This window comes from Haemaphysalis longicornis, unplaced genomic scaffold (assembly GCF_048455015.1).
Source record: "Haemaphysalis longicornis isolate Haplotype H1 unplaced genomic scaffold, Haemaphysalis longicornis Haplotype H1 scaffold_3, whole genome shotgun sequence".
NCBI lineage: Eukaryota > Metazoa > Arthropoda > Arachnida > Ixodida > Ixodidae > Haemaphysalis > Haemaphysalis longicornis.
Window position 1 is genome coordinate 168,488,525 of NW_027526335.1, and position 14,654 is coordinate 168,503,178.

Below are 14,654 nucleotides of genomic sequence, written 5' to 3' on the forward strand. Positions count from 1 at the left end.
AACGATGCTGCGCCCGAAACCGCGCTCGACAATTCCACGTCATGGAATGTCAGCCTCGTCGAACCGGCTGCCGAACGATGATGTGCACGCATCGCCAGACCCTGCTTGTGCAGCACCGATTCTCTGAGTATTGCCATTTCGTCTACTCCATGAGCGCGGCTCACGCCACTTTTTCTCCGAGGCTGCTATACCCTACACCAACTCGTTCCATCCTCCAATCCCAGCCTCAGCCTCGTCCACCAGAGGTTTTCCCACATCCCGGACGCTACCTCGCCGACGACCAGGACCGTGCCGTTAGTCAACCCCTGCCAGTTGAACACTGACTGCCCATGGACTCTTCCTGACAACGGACAAATGGTACATACCTGTACATAGCGCATAGTGCATTTTCGTGCATTGTCATTTACGTTTGTCACTTTCCCGCGCTTCACGCTAGGGGGGAGCCCTGTAGAGGCACCATCATCATCTTCTTAAGCGCCACCATCATCATCAGCAGATTGGCCAGCTGGCATGGAACACACTCGGCACCCGGCACCCGGTCTGGAACGGCACCCCGTTTCTACGGGCCTCGTCCTGACCATGGCACGACCAACGCAACCGAAATAAACGTAGGATCGGCCGCACCGCCTCATCGGCCGCCTACAGAACCATTCATTTTCAGGGTCATCCCGTTGGGCTGTGTACCGGAATTTTCTTATAATTTGTCATCGTTAACAGTGATTGGTAAGTCTGCAGCGGAGTGGTGCAACAAACCTTCAGGACTTTTTTATAGTGCAGCCAAGGAGCATAGACGAAAAAGATATTTCAAATTGTTTCCGGCGACCACACGCGCATAATTACCATAAATTCTAGGTACTTTTTGCAATGAATAATTATCTGGAGAGGGCTGTAAGACGTCGCCGAGATAAGGCTTAGCAATAGGTCCGTGCCTGTTTTTCACGGCAAGGGTGTTTGCTGAAAATATTTATTTATTTATTTATTTATTTATTTATTTCACCCACTCTCAATCGCCGAAGCATTGTAGAGAGGAGTGGTTTACAGTGTTTTACAAAAAAACACAGATGCGGCCAATTACACAAAATCTCCTTAATTGGCCAACTATACGTAGTCGCGACATAAATACCATAATCAAGACCAATTAGTTCACATCAATATATTCACATCACAACATATATTCCCATCAAAAAGGCATAAAGCAAAATATATGCACATCGCAAAGGAAGAAAAAAGAAAATAGGAACGGAAGGTGGCAGCTTCATGTCAAAGACACAAGCATTAACACCGAGTGGTATATGCTGATCAAAGCATACAAAATAAAAGATAAATGCAGATACAAGGGCAACTGTGCGCCAGAACTATAAGAAACAAATTATGATTGGTCATGTGGAACCAAATACGCATATAACGAGCTTCGAAAAAGTGTGTGATCTGTTATGGATGCTATATCTGCAGGAAGGCGGTTCCAATCACTTGATGTGCGGGGTCGGAATGAGTGAAAAAATGTGTTGGTTTGACAATGAGTGATTCCAACTTTATGCATGTGATCAATACGGGACGAACGATAGAATGGTGGCGGTATAAGCAAGCTGCGCAGCAAGTTATGATTGTATACTTTGTGGAACAGGCAAAGACGAAAATATCTTCTGCGCAGGGTCAGGAGAGGCAAAGATAAACCTAACTTCATTGATGTAACACTGGCTGCTCGTTGATAGTTCGACAATATAAAACGCACTGCGTTGTTTTGCACTAGCTCTACAGACTGAATTAAGTTAGCGTGGATCGGATCCCAAATAGATGCAGCGTATTCTAGTTTCGAGCGTATTAAAGTTCGGTAAAGTGTTAACTTTAGGGAGACCGGAGCTTGGCTGAAATTTCGTCGTAAATAGCACAGCATGCGATTAGCGTTTGATGTGATGGAATTAATGTGCAATTTCCAGGTTAGGTCTGATGACAAGGTGACGCCGAGATAACGACAGGATGATACGTTTTCTAGTGGCACATCAGTTAGTGTGTAAAAAGGTGAACATACGTCGCTCCGAGAAATACGCACAACCTTGCATTTTAGGGGGTTAAGCACCATTTTTCATGTTTCGCACCATGTCACAATTTTGTTCAAGTCAGACTGCAGTTCACGATTGTCGTCGTCACACCTGATTTTACGATAAATGACCCAATCGTCTGCGTACAGATGCATTGAAGAAGACACATGGTTAGATAGATCATTAATATATATTAAAAATAGTAAGGGACCTAGAACTGAACCTTGAGGCACACCAGATGTTACCTCATTAAGTTGGGAGTCGAAACCATTTAGCGTGAAGTGGGCATGGAAGCGGCGCTGCGCATCCAATTTCTAACGCTCCGTTCCTGCAATTTGTTCAGGTTGCTGCTTTGCTCTGTATCGACCAACATCACGGCACATGCACCGGAGTTGACAGCCTTTCCGCAGAAATTGAAATTCATTAATCGGAAATTTATTACCCTGATTCAGCTTGTTTGTGGTGTAATGAGTGGGTGTATATTTTTTTGTTTTTGAGTGAATGGTTTATTTGTTTTTTTTTAATATTAAGGGCATTGATTATGTTGTCTTTCATTTTCGTAGGTTGATCACTGTGTAGTTGTTTGTATTCGAACGATTTTTTGTTGCCCATTCCTTGCTCTATTTTTGTTGTCATTACCAATTACTTTTTATAATATATACGTCAACCTTAGTCTGTATTTGATTTGAAATTTTATCCCTTTTCTTTCTTCGTTTTTCACGTCCATTGTTTGTACTTTTGCTCATGTAACCCCCCATATGTAATTCCCTCTCACGATGGCCTTTAGGGTTATTATGAATATATAATTGAAATAAATAAAGCAGAACTTGTGTATACGTTACGGAAATCATCCTCAGCGAACATAAAGCATTTAGTTCGCCTGTAGGGCTACTTTGTCATTTCAGTCGAGCTGAGATAAGTGCTCCGCGTTTAGGAAACCCTCTTGAATCTTAGACGCAAATTACAGGCTAACTCATCTCGAACCCTACGCAAGAAAGCGCGAGGCATACATATTTCCTTCCCCACAAAGACCAATTTGCAACGCAAGCGCGAAAAAAAACCCTCGAATATTCCCAGTTAGACAAAATTTGCCGTAAGGTGTGAGTCCAAAAGCACCGTTTTTTATCACATTCTACAATTACGTCATGCTAGGATGTGAGATTAAGCTTTATAGAGAATGACAATCTCTTATCATTCTTCTCTTGCTGCATCTATCGGCTGGGAAGTGCATTGGGAAAGGCTTTAGCATTTTAATATGTATTCAAATTACTGTTATGGCATAAGCAGGCATATGGCAAGATTTGAATTTGAATTTGAAACGGTGTAGTGTGCATCATTCAGCAAAAAATCTGGAACGGAGCTTTAGATGATGATGATGGTTGGTGTTTCATGGCGCAAGGCCAGCGAGGGCAAAGAGCGCCAGAAAAGAAGTTATATAATGAAGAGAAGTGATTACCATTAAAATGTAGGTATAAAAACGTGTAAATCGGACATTGTAAAATCAATTAAAGGTAATGGTGATGGCTGGTGTATAGGGCCAGATTTGATTATGCGTGATATGAGATAAGATTTAAAAACTTTATATCTGACAAATAATCAAACACACGTTTCATAGAAACACTGGCATCGTCACCTAGAAACAGCGATGGGTGTAGTGGGATATGTTGTCTGTAGAGTTCTCTGAAGTGTTTGTGTCGTGTTGTGTGAAGTGCCTTGCATGTTATTAGTATGTGGACTACGGATAGGCCCTCCCCGCACCTGCTACACAGGTGCCTTGGAGATCCCGTGAGCAGGTGGGAATGTGTTGCATGCGTGTGGCCTATCCGTAATCGAGCCAGGGTAACTTCGTTGTGTCTGTTGTGAGTATCACTGGTGTATGCTCCCAAGAGTGGCTTTATAATGTGTAGTTTGTTGTCAGTCTGTTGATTCCAGTGCGCTTGCCATATGTTGTCCGAAGGTGGTGTCTGATGTGTGATTTGAGGTCGGTGTAGGGTATTGTTGTTATGTCAACTGTAGTTGTAAGGGCAGCAGCGGCCGCCATTCGGTCTGCGGTCTCATTACCTGGAATTCCAGAGTGCCCTGGCACCCAGCACACGGTCACATCAAGGTTTAACGCATGCACAGACAGAATAGTACTAATGAGAGCATTGACCACATGGTTTTTAGACTTCTGTGAGGATAATGTACGCACAACCCTTAAAGAATCAGTATAAATTACAGATTTCGGAATTCGACTTAGAACAATATGTTTAACTACAAGACGCATGCCATAGGCCTCTGCCGTAAAGATACTTGTATTTCTATTCATAGTTCTACAGACATTAAACATTAAAGGTACCACCACCATGCGCAGCACAGGAAACAGTTGTGGCAGTTTTAGAAGCATCTGTGTAAAATTCAGCACACTTGTATTTATGCTGCAGGGACAAGAAATGTTGCACGATCGCGCTTCTAGGCACTCTGTTTTTCTCGACACTTGTAAAAGATACATCACATGATATCGGGCGAAGCTGCCACGGTACTAGAAGTTCAGTAGCAGAGGTTTTGATGGTGTCTGAGAACATGACATCAAGTTGTGGCGCTTCTTCTCTTACTCTGAAAGCGAAGGGAGCAGAGACTGATGGGCGATTAGTAAGAGGTTGAGATATTGATGTATCTTAAAAAACTGACGTAAAAGGATGGTGAGGCATTGATGAGATTTTAAAAGCATAAAGCAGGTCTGTGTAGGCTCGCTGACGTTCTAGGCTCCATTTGTTGCACTCTACATACAGACTTTCGACTGGACTAGTCCGAAAGGCACCACACGAGAAGCGGAGACCTAGATGAAGCACAGGGTCCAGCATTCTGAGGGATGTTTTAGTGGCTGACCCATAGACAACGCTACCATAGTCCAGTCGTGAGCCTATCAAGCTGGTAAAAACACGTAAAGAAGTTGTTTGTCAGCACCAAAAGAAATGTGCGACAGAACCTTCAGGATATTCATTGTTTTTAAGCATTTGTGTTTTAGTTGTTTTATGTGTGGAATAAACGTGAGCTTTTCGTCAAAGATTATACCTAAAAACTTGTGTTCTTTCTTGACAGGAATCGAGACACCTTTGAGATGAATGTCTGGATCCGGCCGGATGCCACGCCTCTTGGAAAACAAGACACAAGTGCACCTCCCTGGATTAAATTTAAAACCATTGCTGTCTGTCGAACCAGCTAGCTTGTTAACACCAAGCTGGACTTGGCGCTCGCAGACAGACAGGTTACAAGACTTAAATTATAATTGTACGTCGTCTACATAAACGGAGCAGGAAATCGACGGTGGCAATGCCTTCCTGAGGGAATTCATTTTTACAATAAAAAGGGTGCAACCTAATACTTCACCTTGTGGCACTCCATTTTCCTGCACATGCACCCTAGAGAGTGCAGTTCCAAGTCGCACGCGAAACACGTCCTTTCGGACATGTAACTAGAAAGCATGTTCATCATGTTACCCGTTATGCCAAAGGACTTTAGGTCGATGAGGATACCATACCTCCAAGCAGTATCATACGCATTTTCTAGATCAAAGAATACTGTCATACAGTACTGCTTATGGAGGAAAGCATCTTTTATATACGCCCCTAATGCAACGAGTTGATCGTTGGTAGATCGCCCCGCCCTGAAGCCTGCCTGGCAACTCTCGAGAAGACCATTGTACTCTAAGAAGTACACGAGTCTCGTGTTTATCATCTTCTCAAAGAGCTTACACAGGCAGCTTGTCAGGGCAATGGGACGATAACTGGTAGGAGAGGAAGGGTCCTTCTCTTCCTTTAGGAAAGCCACTACAATGGCCTCCCTCCAAGAGCGTGGAATGTGCCCCGAGAGCCATATTTTGTTGTAGAGGTGTAGGAGTGTTTCAAGGGTGTCTGACTGTAAAAATTGTATCATTGTGTAAGTAATCTTATCTGCACCTGGAGCTGAAGGTTTACATGTGGTCAAAGCAGCCTTCAGCTCATAAATTGAAAAAGGAGAATTGTAAGAAGTGTGCGACTTGTTGCTATCACGCAGTGACTTCTCCGCAGATGTTTTGTGTTTCATGAAAGTGTTTGTGTAATGTGCTGAGCTGGACACGTGTTCGAAGTGTTGTGCAAGCGTGTTGGCCTGGTCTTCGAGTGTGTCCCCTGTTGTGCTAACCAGGGCCAGGCTGTGTGTCTGTTGTCCTTTTAGCTTGCGTATTCGTGTCCAGACTTTGTGAGTGTCGGTGTATGAGTTGATGGAAGTGAGGAATGTGCGCCAACTCTCCCTTTTCGCCTCACGACGCACTCGCTTCCCAAGAGCCTTTGCCCGTTTAAAAGAAATGAGGTTATCTGACGTGGGGTACCGGCGAAGGACACCCCACGCCTTGTTCTGGGCCTCTCGCGCCCGCCTGCAGTCCTCGTTCCACCAGGGCCTCCTTGGGGTGCGGGACCCACTGGAGGCCTGGGGAATGGACTTTTCGGCGGCGTCGAGGATGTGCGCCGTGACGAGTTGGGCGGCTTCCTCCACGTGTAGGTGTTTTATGGATGTGTGGTGTAGTTTAGATGTTTCTGTGAATGTCCTGCAGTTTGCTTTTGATTCATTAAACCTGTTACGGGAAGATGGACTGCATGGGCCTTTACCTATGTACGTTAGGGAAGTGGGGAAATGGTCACTACCATATGGGTCTGTGCCCACATCCCACTCAAGATATGGAAAGAGAACTGCGGAACCAATCGCCAAGTCAAGATGCGAGTATGTATTGTGTCCTAAGTTATGGTATGTAGGCTGTTTTTTGTTGAAAAGGCATGCTCCGGAGGATGTAAGAAACTTCTCTATCAGGCGACCTCGGGCATCCATTCTGGAGGAGCCCCAAAGAGAGTTGTGCGCAATAAGGTCGCCTGTTAGTATGTATGGTTCGGGCAGCTGGTCAACCACTGCCTCGAAATCAGAGCTCAGAAGTGCAAAATCAGGAGGAATGTAAATGGAGCATACCGTTATCAATCTATTAAATATTATCGTACGGATTGCTACAGCCTCGAGGACAGTGTTCAGAGTGACAGGGTGGCAGGCTAAGGATTTCCGGGCAATTATGGCCACACCACCAGAAGAGTGTGTGCAGCCATCCCAGTCCTTTCTGAAGACCACGTAACTATTCAAGAAATTTGTGTGCTTGGAATTCAAATGTGTTTCCTGAACACACATTACACTTGGCTGATTAGCATGCAGTAGTTCGTATACATCGTCAAGATTTTTAAGAAGGCCTCTACAGTTCCATTGAATTATGTTTTCTCTTCCCATTATTTAGTGTGAGAGCTACTGGAGTGTGTGTGTTTGTTTATGTGTCGTCTTTCGGGGCTGTGACTCTCGCCTTTTTTGGCTTGTCAGGAGGCTTTGGCGTCGGGATGCGTTCCTTGCGTTGTGTTGCAGGCAGGAACGGCCCGACATCCATCTCGTCGTCGGATGTCCGAGGGGTGCCCGACGGACCGGGCCCCCCGGACTTGGCCCCCCCTCGGGAGCCCTTCGCTTGAGCCGCCACCGCCGAGGGCATCCGGGGCGCCAGAGGTGGCACGGGCGGTGCGGTGGCGGTGGGAGCCGGTGCGGGGCCCGTGGTGTCCATCACCTCGGTACCCTCCAACGCACTAGAGGATGGGGAGACAGAGGCGATAGCGGCACCGGTCCCGACGGAAGACGTTCCCACCACAACCGCTGCTGCCTCAGCAAGCGGCGTGGTGGCGGGTTGGGCTGCCACAGGCAACCCAGGGGGGGGCGGAGGAGGGACCAGGTCAGACTCGCTGAACTGGGTCCCTGTGGAAACCAGACGCCGCTCCGCCCCCCGGCGAGCTCCGTCGGCGTACCTCCCCAGAGGAAAAGAGGCGAACCTATTTCTCGCCTCTGGAAAGGTGATGTTCTCAGTGACCTTAATGTTTATGATCTTTTTTTCTAGTTGGAATTTTTCGCACTTGCTGGAGTATGCTGCATGCGGCCCCCCGCAGTTTACACAATTGAGGGTTTCGGATGGGCAGTTCTCGCTCGGATGATCATGCGCCGCGCATTGTGCACACGTAGTTCGGCCACGGCAAGAGTTCGTACCGTGCCCGAACCGCTGGCACTTAAAACAGCGCCGCGGGTTCGGGATGTACGGACGGATGGAGCAACGGATAAAACCTGCATTTATGTGTTGTGGGAGAACTGCGCGGTCAAAGGTCAAGATGATGTGCTTGGTGGGAATCTCCTTGTCGTCTCTGCGGATGGTGATGCGTCTCACGGCAGTGACGCCCTGATCCTTCAAGCCGGCAAGGAGATCCGCATCGGTTTCGTTCAAGAGATCTGTCTCTGATATCACACCCTGCGAGCTGTTTAGGCTCCGATGGGGTGTGACCCTGATATCTAGATCAGCCAGTTTTGTCTGAGCTAGAAGCTTTGTGGACTGCTGCTTGTCATTTATTTCGATTAGGAGTTCACCAGATTTTTGTTTTTTGCCTTTATACGATTTTCCTATTATGGCTTCAAGATACTTGGCGATCAAGAAGACTGACTGAGATGCAAGAGGGTGGGTTGAATTGAGGGATTCCATGACAAGAAATCGAGAGTAATATTCTGGTTCAGGAAATGTTAAAGATGGCAATGGGGGAAACGATACTTCGGTTCGGCCCCTTTTAGGGGGCCGATCACGTTTGGGGGGGGGGGGGTTTGAAAATGCCATATAGCATAGTATAAAAGCAGGGAGACTGGGGTACTTTCTTCTTTGACGTTACCCTGGTAGCCAAAGAGGTCCCGGAGCTCCCTGCCTGGTAGACAGACAGGGAGCCCATCCGCCGGAGCTTGACCTGGGCTCCGACGGCCACCGTTCGTGGTTTCTAACCCTCCACCTATAAACACATCGCCACGGTTGGATCCAGCTTATGTTTGGGGGCTCGGGGTCCGCGGTATCGCCAGTACCGTCACCAAGATTGCTCAAGGTGCCCCGTGCGGGGACGGAGCTTTAGATGGGTGGTGCGTGAGAACAGAATACTTTGGAGCCTTCAGTTCACAGCAGGACTGTTCACTTCACATGATCAAATATTTTGATTAGATACCTGCAATCCAGTGGAATATTATTTTAGCCGGCTCATTGGTTATGTAATCTTTGTGGCAAGCAGTAGGTATTCTAGAGGAAAAAATACTTCCTATTTCACGCATAGAACCTTTTTCTCCAGTAAAATTGTGTGAATACCTATTTGAGACTTAGGGCATCAATTCATTTCTATATAGGTGAGCCCGATGACAATATGGGCACGTATTTTATGCTTCCATAATTTCAGAGCTTTGGCATCATTTTGAAGTGGTCAAGTAACCATACTGAGCCCCTGCAACAAATTTGGCAATGGTACTACTATAACTGTAGAGAGGAATTTAGTCCTTTATGAAACTGTGCATGATCGCAGGTGCGGCAACGTTACAAGGCAAGCACTTTTATGTGGGGCCAAAGTTTCTCTTGTAAGGGGAAGCGTTCACTGGAAGCTAAATCACTAGGAACAATACGTCTGTGACAATATTTCTCTCCTTCTAAAATATGAGCTTACGGTAAATCGTTACAACACATAAGCCTCACCATGGGGTGGCTTTCACTGCTGCGATGTGTAAAGGGGTCTTTCCTTTCTGGTTCTTAATGGCAACATTCACTGTCGGCAGTTGTAATATCAGGCTGATGATCTCCTGCTGCATGCCAGCTAGTATCGCAGAATGGAGGACGGTGTTTCCTACGTTGTCCTGCGAAATATATCACATCAATTGCCGTCGTGACCACACAAAAAGAATCATTTTTCACCAAGGCCTGAAAAATGAAAAACAAGCCGCTGATGCTGGCACATTCAAGCAAAACAATTTCGTAGCAGATTTTTACTCTTCCATATGGAAAGCCAGAATTATAAGATGTCTACGTTGAATAACCCGCTAAAACTGCAGGCGGATTTGCCCCGTATTCTTCAAGGAATGCCTGGTTTTACTGAGTCCTATTCTCCTCAGAACAGAAAAACATAACGTGGAGAAAAGTAACCTTCACTATGAAGTAATCTGCAAACTCTCAGCAGCTAAGCAAAAATGTACGGAAAAACATTAGAGCACTCATGGGCCAGGGCTGACCCAAAAGCCCGGGACGGGCCGGGACGGGCCGCCCGAAGCGTATATTGGCAGGCCTGGCCCGGACCCGGGCTCGAAGCGTGTGCGCCTGGGCCGGGCTCGAGCTCGAAGCCTGTGGGCCCGGGCCGGGCTCGGACTTCAGTTCTTGGGTATGAGCCGTTAAAATTTCCGCGATGAAGTGTGTAAAAGTGCATTAAAAAGATTTTTCTGGGTTGGTTACTACACAACACGACGGAAATATTTCCCGGAACTCTACAGAAAACTTATTCCACTGCACCCATCACACTTTTTCAGTGACGACCCCATTATTCTATAAGCGAACTTTGCAGTTTCTCATCGGCGTCCAATTTTTACATCTCATTTCTTATCATCCGTCTTGACAACCTGGCTCTTCACACCAGTCATCTTCCCTGCCTTTTGTTTCATTTCAGGTTTATTTTTACTGAAAATGCCTTGCACTTACTGTCACTTAACTCTCGTGAAATAAATTCCTGGGCACACTTTTCGCTTAGTCGGCTACGCGCCATAAAAATCCAATCATCGTCATCAAAACATTTCTATGCACGTACATACTCCTGGATTGAGACGCAGCACCAACAATTTCAGTGTACCAAATTGTGGCCGAAACAATTACGTGACGTGGGAAAGAATCTGGTAATCAAAGGTACTGGTGTCTCATGTAAGAAAACGACCTAATATTACACCGATGCGAGCGAGCTTTATTACGACGTGCACTGAAGACAGTGGAAGCTAAAGTGCGTACCCTACTCAGACTAAATTTTTGCATTTTGCATTCAATCGATGACGTGCTCTACAGACTAGATGCTCCGTATGATTACCCACTACAAAGACACTAAGTCAAATATAATAAACAAATTTTCTTGAGCATCTAAGCCCGGGGCTGGTCGCTCACACGCAGCCCCTCCCTAGGCTTAAAAATAAATGACCGGGCACGTACGGGATGCGGGCCAGACTCACTTATGGACGTTCGGGCCCGGGCCGGGCCTGGGCTAGGTGTTACAGGCCCGGCTCGGGTTGGGCCTTCATAAACCAAACCCGGGCCTGGCCCGGGGCTTAAAATTAGGCCCCTGCAGTGCCCTCAAAAACAGATGCACTAATTTTTGGTATGTAAAAAAACAATGCAAAAATCCGTGCGCTGCAAGAACAGCGCACGACGCGCCCCGAATCGACACAGGCCACGGCAACTTTAACTTTTTGCTACCTACTAAAATGAACCTTATGGCAAAATAACGTTACACAAGCTGGAAAGCGGGTGATGCTGTGTTGATAAGCATTGCTAGGAATTCTCAAGAGCGTTGGTAATAAAAGGGGCGATCCAATATTTGCCATGATTGAAACACAAGGTTGTGTTTCCAGTACATTGCAATTTGAGAAACTCGTCGTGGAAAAGTTCACGATGGTTGTTTGTGAAATTCAGGACCTGCTCGCTAAATAACAATAAATAGAAAACGAAAAAAAAAACAGAAATAATATGTCAAAAACGTGCCAGAAATTTTCCGTATTTGAGATTTTTGTACAGTGTACGACCGCAGACAGTTCCATTTAGACCGGAGCGGTACTAATTCGCCTAAGTTGTTGTTGGGCGCAATGCTGCCTATTTCGAGCCCAGAAGCAGCGTTACGTGGCTATGAAAATAAATGGCCGCGTATCCGCTCACTCCGGTGCAGATGGCGTCCAAGGAAGACAGTCTTCTCCCTTCCCTGCCGCGTAACTGCGTCTCTCTTCTTTCTGGCCCACCCATCACGCACTTTCACTCCAGTCCTCGTCCCCCCACGATAAACACAGTGGGCCTTTGCTCAAGTCAATAGAATTTGTCTGCGCTCCTCGGCTTGCGTGCCATTTATTACTGTTGGAGTTCTTGGAATTCTGTCCCGAGGGGCAGCGCTGGCGATTGTAATTTTGTGTCAACACATTCTTTAAAGGAGTAGTTATTATTTGCTATAGTCAAAATCAAGTGTCCATGTGTTTTTAACTAAAACAACCCTGCACCTATTACACTGGTATTAACTTGCAGCCTGAAATGCGTAATGTTGTCGTTTTACTCAACAATGTTGACAAGAAGAAAGATTGCCACCAAATGTTGTTGTTCGGAAATGTTTTGTCTGCATAAATGTCTCGTTCATGGGTTCTTTGAACTTTTGGCCTGGCGGCTGAATCGAGCAATGCACGCCCACGCACACATGCACACGCACACGCACGCACACAAGGAGCGAGATACAGACAAAAACTTTCTGATTTAAGTATCCCAAGAAAGACTATCGTCTTTGACGGGGCACCGAAGTGTAAAAGTTTCCCTATATCGGTAAAACGTAAACATAGGTGGTGACTCCCATTTCACATTCGCGCTCCACAGTTTGTGACATCACAAACCGCAAATGAATGGTGAAAGGGGATTGGTGAAGCTTGCTTGTGCATTTTCTCAAACGAACAAGGAGGACGCACGGACAGGCAAATGTAAAATAAATGTCCGCCGGAACTTTTGATGCTCACGAAAGCACACTTCATAAAATATGATGGACATACTAGGCGGTAGGCTGTATTTCTGTTTTGATCTCATTGAAAGTTTTCGCTTTGCGTGCAAGCCCAGTCAAATGATGCATGCATGGGAGGAGCGCGGCAGCGCAACGCACAAGCTGACCACTAGCGCATGTATATGTTGACCCAGCCCGCCGCAAAAGCAGTGTAACATAAAGCGATCGATCAGAAAAGACGTGGTGGTGAAATTATTTGCTCAACTTTTAACGTATTTTCAGCACTTCCTATTATGTGGAGGCACGTCCAGGGCACATTTCCCGAGATCTTCACCAATTATTCTCTCCTGCCGAGTTCGCTGTACGCTGCCACACCAAAATGCTATCAAATAAACCCTTCCTGTCTGGCTGCCACAAAATGTAGTGGAATAGGGGCAACCTGTTATGAAGATGGCCGCTGTGCTTGAAAACGTCCCAAAAAATAATGAAAACGCCAGAGAGATATTCCATCTCCAATTATTTCCTTCTCAGCTGTCTTCACAAATATTTTCGTGTCAACAAACAATTTCCTTCGCAGCTGTCTAACAAAAACTGAAAGGGCTACTCAGCCCGCGATCTTGTAGTTGAAACAATGGGTTCCTCAGACTTTAGTGTCCCTTTTAAGGGGTCCAGAAATAGCCTCCGAGGATACATGCATGTACATAGAACTAAATAGGGAAATGTATTAGCAATAATTTCCTGCATGAATTTTGTTAAACCGATGAGTTGTAGCTGAAAAAAATAAAATAAAACAACACCCCCCAACTTTCGCCTCGTCGACTTTCCTACTTTAATCTCCATTCTCTCGGCTAATGACGACGCACGAGGGTTCCCGCCGATGATGCTTCGCTCATCAGAGGTGGCGTCTCCAGTTCCGCTGACTGCACGTTGCGGTGGCACCTATCCGCAGCACCTCTCAACGACAGTTTAAATCAGTGGATATCTCCTGACGTATAAATGCACCCGTTAGGAATGCTTTATCAGGCGCCGGGAGAGAATCGTTATTGTTGTCCTCTTAAACGCAGCGTGCGCACTGTGTATCTATAAAACGAAGACTCACGTACCGCACCGGCGGGCCTTGTTTAGCGGTATTACTACCATTACTGCCCGCTGCATGTCGAAAAGACACTTGAAAGCTGCAGGCAACCTGCGCACAAAACGCGCCGGTTTGGACCGCTTTATCACTCGAGATAAACAGCCTTCCTTGGAGGCACAGAGCAAACCAGCGGCTCACTCAAGCGGGGCCCACGCGTACTTTCGCCAGCTGCACCCATGTCTTGTAACGCGAAGCTTGCTAATAAAGTAAAAACGGTAAATATAGGCAAACATGATAGAGTAAGCGTGCTGCAGTAAGCGTTAATTAGCCGAACGTGCCGCCGCAACCCGCCGACGCTGAGCAGACGACGCTTCTCCTCGTTGGCCGTGTGATGACAAAATTCATACAACAGCAGGATCTCTGCTGCCGGACGTACATTTGACGATCGATGACGTACAGTCATTTAAATCCTGGTATTAAAAAACTCGCGTAAAAGGGTGTGACCGCCGCGACAAACTTCGCAAGAAAATGTAACCTTTCGGAACCTTTAGGCTGCAATCAGAAAAGTTTACTTGGCACAAATGATGTTGACCACCCAACCAAACGACTGGGCTTGTTCATTTTGAGCGCTCAATACGACTTTCAGCACCGCTTAAAACAATGTTTTGCCACTATACACTGCAGTTTCGAAGAGCAGTGCGCGAGATTCAAAAGAAACACTGACACGCAAAGGATACAGAGTGATCATCTATGAATACAAACGATGCTCCTAAGCATGATGATTCTTAGCATAGAAATAATGCAGTATATTCGGCATGTAGAACTGCTGTGAACGTAAAACGCTGTATTAAAAAAATGTGGTTCGGTCGGCTCTAGAATCCCGGGACGCTCGCCGCCGAGTCTGTACACAAAGCAGCCGCGTCGGCGGATTGCCTCGAAAGCGCG

The 14,654-nt window shown here is 46.3% G+C and overlaps 1 protein-coding gene across 8 annotated transcripts in view; it reads right to left on the reverse strand.

The window, feature by feature from the left end:
• Positions 1–14,654, reverse strand: part of LOC144175627 (E3 ubiquitin-protein ligase MIB2-like) — a 279,842-nt gene that overhangs the window by 53,355 nt on the left and 211,833 nt on the right. For all 8 annotated transcript variants that reach the window (XM_077704683.1, XM_077704681.1, XM_077704679.1 and 5 more), the window contains one exon: positions 9,616–9,773. In XM_077704683.1, coding sequence (XP_077560809.1) covers positions 9,616–9,773 — 158 coding nt within the window. The remainder of the gene's footprint in view (positions 1–9,615; positions 9,774–14,654) is intronic.